Source organism: Gracilinanus agilis, chromosome 2 (assembly GCF_016433145.1).
Source record: "Gracilinanus agilis isolate LMUSP501 chromosome 2, AgileGrace, whole genome shotgun sequence".
Taxonomy (NCBI): domain Eukaryota; kingdom Metazoa; phylum Chordata; class Mammalia; order Didelphimorphia; family Didelphidae; genus Gracilinanus; species Gracilinanus agilis.
Genome location: NC_058131.1, coordinates 159167497 through 159180849, shown reverse-complemented (window position 1 = coordinate 159180849; position 13353 = coordinate 159167497). Strand labels below are relative to the sequence as shown.

General features: G+C 41.3%; 1 protein-coding gene across 1 annotated transcript in view; it reads right to left on the bottom strand.

The window, feature by feature from the left end:
• The window catches only part of BIN3 (bridging integrator 3), a 43907-nt gene that overhangs the window by 16677 nt on the left and 13877 nt on the right, over positions 1-13353 (bottom strand). Inside the window, exons 2-4 of the mRNA XM_044660812.1 lie at positions 10401-10449; positions 3102-3142; positions 2672-2733 (exon numbers count right to left, since the gene is read on the bottom strand). Of these exons, the coding sequence (XP_044516747.1) occupies positions 2672-2733; positions 3102-3142; positions 10401-10449 (152 nt within the window). The remainder of the gene's footprint in view (positions 1-2671; positions 2734-3101; positions 3143-10400; positions 10450-13353) is intronic.

The window sequence follows — 13353 nt, the reverse complement described above, 5'->3', positions numbered from 1 at the left end:
ATAAGAAAATTGAGGTTCAGAGAGGTGACATTATTTGCCCAAATCACAAGGTAAATGAGTAGGAGAGTCAGACTTAGAAACAGTCCCACGTTATTTCTACTGTACCAGGAAGCCTCTATAATGTATAATTCTCTAGACCTTCCCTACACTGCTAATCCTCATCTGCCCTCTGACCTAACCTTTGATGCTGAAAAGGCAAAGAAAAAGGGAAATAAAATGAGAAAAGGAAAAAGCTAGTTCCAACTAAGTTGAATTATTTTTAAGATTCAGCATTTTCCGTGTCAACTTTTCCTTGGCTGAAACCAAAATAGAGGCTAGAAGTGAGTTATGCATTGAGTATGGACTAATTCAAATAATTTGGATTAACACAGTGTGAATTTCCCTGGCATAAATCAAGAAATCCAGCGACAAAGTCAGTTTATATCAGCCATTCTGTTTCTGCTATTGTTTAGGAGAAAGCAGTTTATCTTGTTTTTTGCAGCTCATTATTAGGATGAAACAAGATAACTGTAAAGCACTTTGTAAACCTTAAAATACCATATAAATGTTAGGTAGTATTGATTATTATAGTTGTTATTATTATTATCCTTAATAGGATGTGGAACCCCTATGTATAAGTAATTGTTTTTTAGCTCTTATGATATATGCTAACCTGTGACAGAAAAATATGCAAGGGTATTCCAAAAGTCTTGATGCAGTTTTAAGCAATTAAAATACATTCTGTATTCCACTCAGAACCCCACCAAAAGAGCAAATGCTACCAAGATCATATCAAGGTGTTTGATACTATAGAACTGAACTGCATAATACATACATATTCTCCTTCTGGGGAGGAGAGGGTGAGCTCTATAGAGTGGTACAAGTAATCCACATTGTCCTTGAAGAGGAGGAGGAAAATGATGGACCCTGTGCTAACACAGGGTTGGATCTGGTCTGCCTTTCTCAGGAATGCCTGGAGTTGGCAGACTGTAGAAGGCAGGCTCTTCCACCCTAAATCCAAGGGACCCTGATGGGAATGCCTGGAGAGCTGCCTAAAACTCTAAAGGGCATATCTTACAAGGGTGGAGTGAGCCCCAATGAGCAACTGCCACTGACCACTCCCTACAGACTCCCAGCATGCTCTTCTCTGTTTCATGAAAAAATGGTCTCAATAATACTAATGAATTCTTTACTAAGTGTGACCTGAAGAGTAAGACAGGCCTGGATTTCTAATTCTCTTGGCTCTCTGTAGGATCTGATATGAACTACTTCCTCTCTTGTGTCTCATGATATGGACAGAGGTACAAAAGCGGCAATCCACGCTGGAACACTCGTTCAGTTTCATCAGAGAAATGAATGGCTAACAAGGGCCTTCCAACTAGGGAGCTGAAAATGCTGCCAATGTGCCACAGGAGTCAGCCTGGCCCGTGAAAAAGAAGACTTACTACGTATCAACTCTTCCTTTCCCTGAAATCTTCTGGTCACGAAATGATAAGGTCAAAAAATGTAAGAGTGATAAAGCATCTGGGAGATCATCTAGACCAAGTCTATCAATTTATTGATTAGGAAACCAGTCTCCTTAGTGTTTCTCCTGCCATTTCTGGAGGAAAAAACTGTATGTACAAGTTGGATGGGGCTCTTTGGGAGAGGAGCCTCAATGAGTAGCTACAGACTTTTGGCATGTTCCTCTGTTCGATAAAGAACAGTTTCATAACAATGCTAAAAATCTACAAATTTGTTTCTTTTTAAATGCAAGAACTCCAGCATAGAATTTCTCTTCTTTCAAGAGTGACTCTTGGGAGCAGTTAGGTAACTAGGCTCAGTGGAAGAGAGCCAGGCCTGGAGATGGGAGGTCTTGGGTTCAAATCAGATTTCGGACACTTCCTGGCTAGGGACCCTTGACTTAACACTTAACCCTAACTGCCTAGCCCTTATTACTCTTCTGCCTTGGAACCAATACTTAGTATTGATTTCAAGACAGAAGGTAAGAGGTAAAAAAAAAAAAAAAAGATTCGATAAGAGATCCTCATCTCTAGAATTGCTGGTTGGCTCCTGTTAATTTGCACAAAAATGAGACCCTCTCAGACCTTTCAGAATTCAGTAAATGAATTAAATACAGGGCAATGTTAAGACATTTTTAAGCCTGTCATGGAACTACATATTTTAGTCCAAATGCCACTCCTTTTCCTCTGCCCTTCTCAAATCCACTTTCTGAGATATTTCTTTGCTCCTGAAAAGTAAATCACTTGCTTCCCAGGGGATCTAGTGTAGCTTTTGTCAAAGTTCAAATCTGCAAGGGCCCAAAAGAGGGTCACATTTCTCCTCTGGAAAGGAGAGAGGAAAGTATATTAAATTCCAAGATGTCAGAGACACTATTAGCTGAAAGCCCAATGTAGGTATTCCTATCTACTTTCAAGCAAAAAATCTTTGCTTTGAGTTCATCAAACCCAGTTTCAAACCCAACAATGCACAGAAGTACAAAGAGGCCCTCCTGAGAAGTTAGAGAAGTTGGAGAGTTTGGGTGAGAGTAGTAATTTTTTACTGATGAGGTATGGTTAACCTGGGGCCAAATGTCAGTCAGCATTTACTGGGTACACTAGGGGTGCCATGGGAGAGAAACCTTTTTGTTCTTTGCTACATTCCATCACCCTCTACCTCTTGGTCCCCAGCAATGTGGGGTGGTGCTACCTACCTAGGTCAGCATCAGTGCTCTTCTTCAGGTCTTTCTGCAGCTTCTTGGTCTGATCCTCCAGCCTGCAAAGGAGACAAAGAGAGCTGGACCTCTGTCTCCCCCGAGTTTCTTTTGGTTCCTATATCTGACCTTCTTCTCTAGGATGCTGCTGGAGAATAGGGGTGTACTTGTTATGGAGATTTTCAACCTAAACTAAAAGATCACTCATTCTACAAGCTTCCCTAGACAACATAACGGTGAAGGCTGAGGAAACACAGGGATCTCGCAGTTTAATGAACTGAGCTGCCCTGACAATGTACTAATGGGGGTGTTTTCCAAGTCACTAACAGAGCATCAAACAAATGTTTCAACTAGAGAAATTAAACAAAATAGTGCTCTCTCTCCCTTTTTAGAGCCCTTCCACCTCCTCCTCCTGGAGTTGATTACTTACTGCTGTAGTTTTCCATATTCTCTTTCAAAGTCTCTCTCCACCTGTAATGAAAGACAACTCACTCATCAAAGAAATGACAATGATGGAAAAAAATCACCCCTTACTTCAAACAATGTAAGATAATCATCCCCAACTGAGCTTCCAGGAAGCAACACTGTTCAGTTCATACAAGTACTAACAATTCTCCAATGACAAGTTCTCTTTGTGTTCTTCAATTAATTAATTGCTTGATTCAGGGATGAGGCTCCCTTCTTATATGGGCCTTCCAGGCAAGTACTTGCGAATTGTGACCTTATTCTCCCACCAAAGGGGCAGAGGCACAAATTCTTTCCCTTCTGCTCCCATTGCAGCAGCGAAAGAGGAAAATTATTAGCTGAGGAAATAAAGTCACACTTTTGACTGGTTAGCACATTTTTCAAAAACCAAGGAGAATTGGATATATTTGGATATTGGTGGTTCAACTACCTACACATAGAAGATGAAGTTAAAGGTCCTTTTCTGTTTTCTTGTGAGTCAGTTTCCTCATCAAAAACATGGAAACAATAGCCTGATTTCACTGTGAGCTTTTTTTTTTTTTTTTTTTTTTTTTTTTTTTTTTTTTAACCCTTAACTTCGGTGTATTGTCTCATAGGTAGAAGAGTGGTAAGGGTGGGCAGTGGGGGTCAAGTGACTTGCCCAGGGTCACACAGCTGGGAAGTGGCTGAGGCCAGGTTTGAACCTAGGACCTCCTGTCTCTAGGCCTGACTCTCACTCCACTGATCACTGTGAGCTTTTGATAAGGCAATACTTGGCTTATCTGGGTTGTTACATCAAACAAATAATGTTTGAAAGATTCCAAGAGGTACTATATAAGAAGAGGCTAGAAGCATATATTTTGACTTTAACCACTTTCACATGGAGGAGATAAATGGATATGCCTGATCAGAAAAGTAACTGTCAGAGGTATGACTCGGTGAACTTTTGTACACACTCTAGAATAAGAGAATACATGTCTATTTCTCTATAACTCCAACTTACTCACCTATCATCCATAGCTTGGGGTGCTTTCTGGGAGGATGTAACTCACTGATGGATTCAAGATTTTGTTTGGTTTTAATGAAATTGCTCTCATCTGCCTCAAGGTAGAAAACCTTAATCTGGACTCTCAACCTTGCTTGACTTCCAAAGGCCATTTGATAGTCACTGAGGAGAAAACTACAGGGATGTCGAGGGGTCAGTAATGGAAAGATGGCATGTAGCTGCCAAACTGACAGGGACCTTTAAACCACATATTTTAGAAGAATCTCTTTTGCGCACCTCCTTAAAACGCATCCCTTTCATAGAAGATCATCCTGATTAAGTATCATCCTAAAGCAGCACTAATCTTACTACACAGATTGGTTATATCTTGATGGGGATTCAAAGTAAATAAATCTCAACATAAACTATTTGACCACAGAATGTCAGGGCTTTCTGGTCAAATCCTTCACTTGCAGATGAGGAAACTAGGGGCCCAGAAAGAGAAGGTCACAGAGTCAGTCAGTGTCAAAGCCAGGCTTAGAACTAAGGTCTTCAGAGCTCTTTTCCAGTTCCTTATACTTTTCCTTGGCTAACTGTCAATTTACCTTATCTCTTCTGTGTTGATTAATTTAGAAGGCAGAGACTTGGTCTCCTCACTTTATAAACTGTCAACTAGAACTGTGCCAGACTATGGCAAAACTGTGAAGTAGGCAAAACTTTTTGGTGTCCCCAGCCTTCCAGGCCTGCATTCTTTCCCCTCTGCAGTGAAGTCCCTCACTTTCCTCTATTAAGTGCCCAATAAATGTCCTCATGCTCTCTTCTTTTTGTTTCTCCCCCCAAAGAAAATTTGTTCTCAGGGGAATAAATGGATATTTGTTAAGATTTATAACTGCTTAAATTGTATTGTCCGGCTCTGAGGAATATGCATTTTAAAAAACCTGGATCAAATGTGATAATGAATGTAAAATGCTATGTAAACTACAGAGTGTTTAGTGAAATATAATGTTATTGTCACTGTTTTAGTTTGAAATCTTAATCTAAAGTAATGATGCTCCTGTGATGGAATTTCTGTGAGCCAATAGGGAAGATATCTGGGGAGGGGGCAATGAGGTCTTACCTATGCTCTTGAAATCATAGCACATAGTTACTTAGAAATGTACCATGATAGATTTCAAAGAGACTTGGGTTCAAAGCCAGCCTATATCACTTAATGGTTAATAATAGTCAGCATTTATAGAAATGCTTTAAGGTTTGCAAAATGCTTTGTATACATTATTTCATTTGATTCTCACAACAAGGGGAAAAGCTGCTGTAATTATCTCCATTTTATTGATGAGGAAACTGAGACACAGTGAAGTATTGCTCAGGGTCGCCCAGCTAGTAGATGTCTGAAACAGGATTTGAGTTCAGGGTTTCTAGATTGCAGGCCCAGTGCTCTACACATTGAATGGTCCCTCTACTTGACTAGTTTGTGGCCAAGGGCAACTCCCTAATCTACTTAAAAGCCTCAGTTTCCTTATTTTTTTCTAAGCCCTTACTTTCTATCTTAGTAACAACTCTAAGAAAGAAGTACAAGGGTTAGGCAAATGGGGTTAATCAAGATCACATTCTTAGAGAGTATCTGAGGCCAAATTTGAACTCAGGTCCTCCCCACTCCAGGTCTGGTGCCCTATCTATTGTGCCAGCTAGCTGTCCCTTGTTGCCTCATTTTTAAGCCAGGGATAATAACATTCTTATTACTTTCCTGACAGACTGGATATGGGTTCCAATGATATTATGTAGGTAAAGTACTCTGCAAATCCCCAACCTCCATACAAATGCCAACTTATGAGGGTTATTTCAGTGACTATGGGACAAGGCTGGCCCTGCCTAGAACAATCTTAGACGTTTAGTGAGATACTGTTAAGAGCTTTTGCACAATAACAATGCTATTTTTAAAAAGGGGGAATAAGAATTTTGAGGGTGAGTGGCATGCCCCAAATTATACGGTAAGCTGGTAGCTAGGTTACACCTGGAGTCTAGTGCCTTGCTTCAACTGAGGCCGCCAGGAGGTGGCAGGTGAGTAGTGTGACGTTATGTTAGGTCTAAGAGATGAATCTGAGCATTTTAACTCTGCCAGAACCAATCCCTAGGAGAGGGTGAGAGCAGAGTGCAGGTGGTTTTCTAGAGAGGAGGCGAAAGAGTATGTTGAACTCCTAAGAGCTGTGACCTTTGGCTTCCACTCTTCTCTTTTGCAATCCCACCAAGTGTGCTGGTGTGTGGGACGTCAAAGAACACCTGGCTTCTCTGGATTGAGATTGCTTGGACTTGTATGGAGCAGGATTCTAAGCTTCCAACTAGGTCAGTTCATCCTAGGATGTACATGATCCTGGGCTTGCATAGGGGCTGGAAGCTGAGAAGGGCGGTTGGGGGCGGGAATTGATACCTACATCAAATGCCAAAAAAGGCTGCCCTAAAGCCTATGAAATCCTGGAAGAAACTATGCTATCCCCGGGCCTCTAGTAATCAAGTTCTGGGCCATTTCCATGCCTCATCAGCTTAAAAAAGGGCTCTCCAACCATCATGAGGGAAAACTTTTAAGGAGGTCCTAGAGAATTTCAGGCCTTCAAACAGAGGGCACAAAAAGGCATTTTATTTCCCTATTCTGAGGGAAAGATTGACCAGGAAAGATCAGAATTCATTTGAATGTTTGTTCCCTCTGCCAAAAGGGTGACTGGATCTCAGTCAACAATGCTAGAGTAAATAGGCGTGCATGTACAATACAGGGGTCTGAAAGGACTGGGTCAGGCTGATGAAGGGAGCTCACAGATTGTTGAGCTGGAGGTCACTGACCACCATTGCTTGTCTGCTCCCAACATTCTCAAGGTTTGGAGCTAGTGCCCACATGAAGTGTGACATCTTGTCAAAGAGACTAATAGAAGTACTCTGGCAAGGAAAGGAAGTTGGAATAGATGGCTGATGAGAGGCCCCTTCCAACTCCAGGATGCTATGGTTCTTAATGAGAAAGAAGAATGATAAGAGGGCACAAGGAGAACTGGGGCTCACGCTGAAACAAAAAGGCAAGAGTACCAGAAAAGGCTATTGACTTGCTCTCCTCCCAGGAAGGTAGGGTCCAAATAGGGTTTTCCCCTGAGCTTGATATTACATTACAGAATTGGGTAAACACTCAGAAGGAATGCAGACCAGGCACCATCTCCTTTGCATACCTTTTAGCAGCAGATGTCCTATGTGGTGTTTTCTTTTGCCTTGACCATGCAAGGGGAACCCCTTTAACTCATAGACTCAAGTGAGCCCTTCACTTATCTGGGGGAATAGGTGAGTCATGGGAGAAGGAAGCTTTGGACTAAGATTCCTTTTATCATCCCTTGAAGTATGAGGGCTCTCCATTCTTTTCTCAGGGAGATGTTTTAGCCACTTTGTGATATTCTAGGGTTTATGAGGGTACCTAATAAAATGATAGAATCTGATAAGGATTTTTTCCTTAAATCTCAGTTTCAGTTGTCGGCTCCCATAGAGAACATGCCATTCCAGCAAAAGTCCCAGAACTTTTATGAATAACCTGGGTGCAGGAGAACAATGAGGGCAAAGACACAATGCCCTCTTTGTGTCTGATGGTTATGTGCCTTGAGCCAAAAATCTCCTGAAACTCCCTGAAGATAACATGAGTATTTATTCCCATGACAGCGCCTCTGTGACTTCCAATAACCTAGCCATCCACATCTGCTCCCCTCCCAGAAAGCGCTTAAGCAAGAAAAACAGAGTGCGTCACTGGTGTTCAGGTGGCAGCTGCCAGAGATGCTGAGACAACTGTACAGCCTGGGCCTGTTTGGAGAGTTGGGGTTCACCAACTCTCAGTTGGTGGTGGGGTTGAGAGGTAGTAGAGAGGAGAAGTTGGTAAATACCAAACCTCCTGGAAAGTTTAGTGGGGTAAGGGAATATGGCCATCAAGGAAGTAAACCCAAGATGTTTCTTAATCCAAGCTGAGGGCTGTTTGGACTCCCTCATTAGGGATCAAAGATTCTGATCATAATCTCACTAAACTGAGGTTCCAGCTGCTTGGTATGGCCTTACTTCCTGGAAATTCTTAGGGAGACACCACCTATCTTCTGGTCTCCTTTCTACTTGTGAAGGCAAGTGAAAAGTGTGAAAGCAAGGCTCTCTATAGCAGTTAAGATTGTTGAAGATTAAGAGGAAAAAGATAACTGTCCCAAATAAAAGCAGGCCCAAGGAAGATTTGAAGACAAAATGAGAAGGATTCAATTCAGGCTGGTGTGGTTCAGGGGGTTTTCTAAACTACTTGTACTTTCCCTTCCCCTTAAAATCTTGGTTGTCTGGGGAGCCATTTTGCCACTCCACATAGTCTGTCAGGCCCAACGGGTCTTTCCATCCAAGAGTTCTACAAACAAGTCAGATCTGAGCCATAGCTTTCCAGGGAGCAGCATGCTTTGGAAGGAACAAAGTTCCATTTCAGTAAAGGTGGGAGTAGTTTTGTTTTTTAGTATCAGTGACAGGAATATAAGACCCTTCCCAAAACCACTTCTCTTTCTGATCTGGTCTGGATGAAGCCCTGGAAACCTGAGACCACACCTTCCTGCTTCTTGTAGCAGGTCAGAGCCCAACATCTGCACATCCAGATTCTCTGAGCTCTGGCTGAAGTCAGCCTGTACAGAAGGATGGTCTCATTTAAGTTTTGAGGTCTCCTGCATCCTAACTCTTAATGATAAAGTAGGAAAACTCTTTTTAGGATTTGGGAGTGGTTTGTACCTCTGGTCTCTTTCCCCTGGTCCTTTTATAAGTGACCAGGTTTTGGATTTCCTACTGATAGAGCTACTGAAATGTTTGCTCTGAAATTCATGCTGACTGATGGAGATATTTTGCTTTTGATTTAGTTACCTCCATTAAAGAGAGCAGAACCTAGTAGGCAAAGAGGGCAAGAAGGGGAAGAAAGGACCAGGAAGGACTTTAGGATGCAATCATACTTGAGAGGTTTGGATTCCTAGAATTATAGAATTTGAAAGTTGGAAGTGCCCTTAGTTGCTATCTAGTCCAATTCATACCTGAAAGATTCTTCATGGCTTTCAAACTTCCATCTCTCAAGTGAAATTCAAAAGACTTACTTAGATGGGGAAGCCAGAATGGCCCATTTCTCATGGGGCTTCCAAAATTTTGCTAAGTGCATATAACCTCTTTCTTCCCAATTCTGTGGGCAAAATGGGAGTGAGAAATTGAGGTCTCAAAATACCAGTAGGACTTAACTACCGTTAAAAGTATCTTTACAATCAATTAGAGGCTATTAAATTGTATAGGACAATCAGGGAACAAACCTCTGGCAGGGGCATAAAGTTTGAAACTTACTTCTCTGGAGCTGCCCTATTTCCTAGACGTTAAATTGGTTTAGGGCCTCATCCAAAGTAAAGGACACACTTGCAGATGTAGCTGGTAGGGGAAAGGTAAGGTTCCCCTATGAAGTCAATACAAGAGTACTATAGGGAACCAGTTTAGTAGACAATCACAGCTTCTTAGTTGATACACAGCTGCTGCAGCCACTGAACAAAAGGAGTGGTAAGGGCCTAAACAGCTGGCTTTCACTTAGTATAGGAACTCTCTAGGGCAGTGATTCCCAAAGTGGGCGCCACCGCCCCCTGGTGGGTTCTGCATCAATCCAGGAGAGTGATAATGGCCACAGGTGCATTTGGGGGGGGGGTGTGTGTGAATAACTGTAAGGGGGCGGTGATAGTATGTGACAGGGGGCGCTAAGTAATATTTTTTCTGGAAAGGGGGCAGTAGGCCAAAAAAGTTTGGGAACCCCTGCTCTAGGGGGAATACAAATTCTGTCTTGGTCTTCCAAACAGGTTGTTGGCATGTTAACTCTTTTTCTAGGAAAATCAATAGAAACTAGAAGGAAAGTTGTTCAGTAATAATAAAGAATGGTGATAAACATGCTACTCTGGAAAGATTATATGGTTTTCTGCATCAAATTAGGTTTAGTTCATTAAATTTAACTCTATTTTTGGAGATGAACTTGTTTAGACCTAGTAATTTTCCCAGGTCCTCTGCAATTCTCCTTATTCATCTGCTCTTGAGGAGGTCTGAAAGGGCTGATACAAGGGAAGAAAAGGTCTCAGGACCTGAGAACCTTTAGAGCCTGAACTTGAGCCACTCTCTACATCTACAAAAGTGGGAACAGAGTCAAGATTACTTTCCCTTTCCACCCCCAAAATTACTGAGTCAAAATCAAGGCTTCACTAGAAGGCCATGTGAGGCAGGCCTGGCTCTCAGAGAAGAAATTAAGTTACTCACTGTCTTGGGAACAATCTGCTTCTTGGGCTGCCCGATCTTGAATGGAATCCTGCAAGAGATAAAAAGAAAAGTTACAGGAGCCAGGGAAGAAAGTACTATTATTGTAAGGATGGGAATAAAGTGGAGTGTTGAAATCTAGAGAATTGTTTTTTTTTAAACCCTTACCTTCCACTTTAGAATCAATACTAAGTATTGGTTCCAAGGCAGAAGAGTGGTAAGGGCTAGAATTTTCAAAGACAATAGTTTATATTTAAATATTTATCATTTAAATATCATTTTATTATTAAAACAAACAAACAAATCCACACTGATGCACTTCTCTGCTAGATGTCTGTGGATCTGAAGTGTTCTTTTTCCTGGCTGGACAGAGATGATGGCTTTCAGGTACACCTATAGGCAGGTTCAGCTCAGTCCCCACTATAAACTGATAAGTTCCAAATGAAGGTCAAAATGGAATGTAAAATTCAATCTCAAATCGGTCTTCAAGTCAAGTCCACAGTGTTTTTTTAAGTGCCTACTTACTATGTGCCCAGCACTACAGACAGAAATAAAAGCAAAAGAAAAGACTGTTCTCAAGAAGCTTTCATACTAATGGGAGAAGCTGATACACAACGGATAAAGGGGAGCTGAAAAGCAGAGTAGAAGGGAGGTATTCACTTGGGGGCCTGATTGTGAAGTCTAGAAAGTCACAGGCAGAGCTGGGAGAGGAGTAAAAGATGGAAGGTCCTGTGTCTTTCTTCAAAATGATGGTTCTGGGAGGAACTCACCAATGAAAGAAAGGGACTACAGGAGAAGAGAAATGTTCTAGGGACCTATTTTGAACATACTATGAAACCTTCTGCCCTAAGTTCTCTATCTGAAAACATGAATATTCCTACTGAGAAGTGACATGGTGTGGTTGGAAGAACTAATTAGATCATCAGTCACCTTGCCTTTCCAAGGCCTCATGTGTAAAATGGGGACCCTAATATCTATCTTATCTCAGAGATGTAGGGAGGAGCAAACCAGACAGTGTATGAAAGTACTTTGAAAACTGTTAAGATACATGGAAGGCAATTATTATTCTATACATATTTTGCACAAACACACATAAAGATTGACAAGAGAATCAGTGCAAAATCTTGTTAGGGGGCAGCTGGGTGGCTTAGTAGATTGAGAGCCAGGCCTAGAGAGGGGTGGTCCTAAGTTCAAATCTGGCCTCACACACTTCCCAGCTGTGTAACCCTGGACAAGTCACCCCCATTGCCTAGCCCTTACCACTCTTCTGCCTTGGAACCAATGCAAAGTATTAATTCTAAGAAGGAAGGTAAGGGTTTTTAAAAAACAAAACAAAACTTGTGTTAGAACATAGGCTCAGATTGGGAGGCAAAAGACACTTCCTGGTGTAATTGTTGAAACTGTAGATATGTCTTAACATCAGATAGGATGGGGAGTCACTGGGATCAGCCCTAACAGATGAGCAAATTCATCTCACCCTGAAGGCACGAGACTGAACTAATGACTTCTTAGCACTCTCAGTTCTACTCTGCTTTACTGAGTATATGTTCACTTTTTCTAATGAAAACTTTTGCTTTGAATGTTGCAAGTTATCTGTTCACTCTGATACTACCACCCTTTTCATACTCCTTTTCTCTTATACCTAGTTCTATTTGGTCCAAACTGACCAACATTGCTTCTAAACTCAAAAGTGTAATTAACTACCGATAATAACCCCAGACGTCGATCCGGTGGAGAGGTTGGGCCAGCCTGAGTCACAGTGGTTAAATTTAATTTCTGGAGGACATCCTGTTTATTGTTAACCTAGCCCAGTAATTTGGGAGGGTTAACCCTTTGGGGACTGGCTGGCTCTGGCAGAGCCAAAATTCACATGGCTTCTATAAACAAATAATCCTCACCTGTATAATTACTGAGGAAAGATCAGGCTAAGGGATAGAGAAGGGAAGAGTATTAGAACCGCTGCTTCCCTTTCTCAAGCCTGCTATGTGAGACCATAGTTAGGTGAGAAAAACCCCTAAGATTCTGCTCTACTTCCCAACTACTCTTCCTAAAGATTAAAGTCCACATCCTGGGTTTGGACAGCTGACAAGTACCTTCAAGAGCCCCTCTGTGACAATGGCATTATTATGAGATCAGCCACTTTTCCTAGACACCTGTGATATGGTGGAAAGAACACCAGGCTAGCTAGCAATCAGAATAGACATGGGGGTTATAGCCCCTAACTCTGAGACTAATAACTGGTACATCTTTTCATCTTTTTAAAAATCATGTCCTTATCCATTTAAAACAAAAAGTGGGAAAGGGGCAGGAATCGAATTAGAAATTTTATAAATAAGCGAATTTTATAAAATTTTGTTGAAATCAATATAATTTTAATCTGGGAACTCAGCAAAGGAGTGAGACAGAAAGAAAAGCTGAACCACTGAATTTCAATATGGTTTTCAAATGGATTTATACTTAAGATATGTTGTGATCTTGAGGGATCTAGGTTCTATTTTTTAATTATACTATCATCTATATCTGGATCTTAACTTAGAATTTTAATCCTAAACGTGTTAGAGTTTAGAAGGACGTCTGAAGATCATCTAGTCTAATTGTTTTATTTCAGAAGTGAGAAAATTGAAGCCTAGAAAGGTTAAGTGATTCGTTCAAGGTACATCCAGGTTTCTTGGGCAGGAAAGCAGAAATGATTTGGATTCTAACTTAAAATGTAATTGTTGCTTAAAAAACAACCCATAGGAAGTCTCCTAGTCGGTGCTTAACACAACAATTGGGGTGATGGTGGTTAAGGTTACCATAGGTAGAAGACCCTGTTGAAAGCTATCATCAACCTAAAGGGAAATCTCCATTAGCAGGGATGCTGCAGAGTGGGATGTCTATGTGCAAAGGAAAGTTTGTAAGCATGACAAAATATCCATCTCTTCTTGCTCACTCCTGACTTCTATATCATACCTGC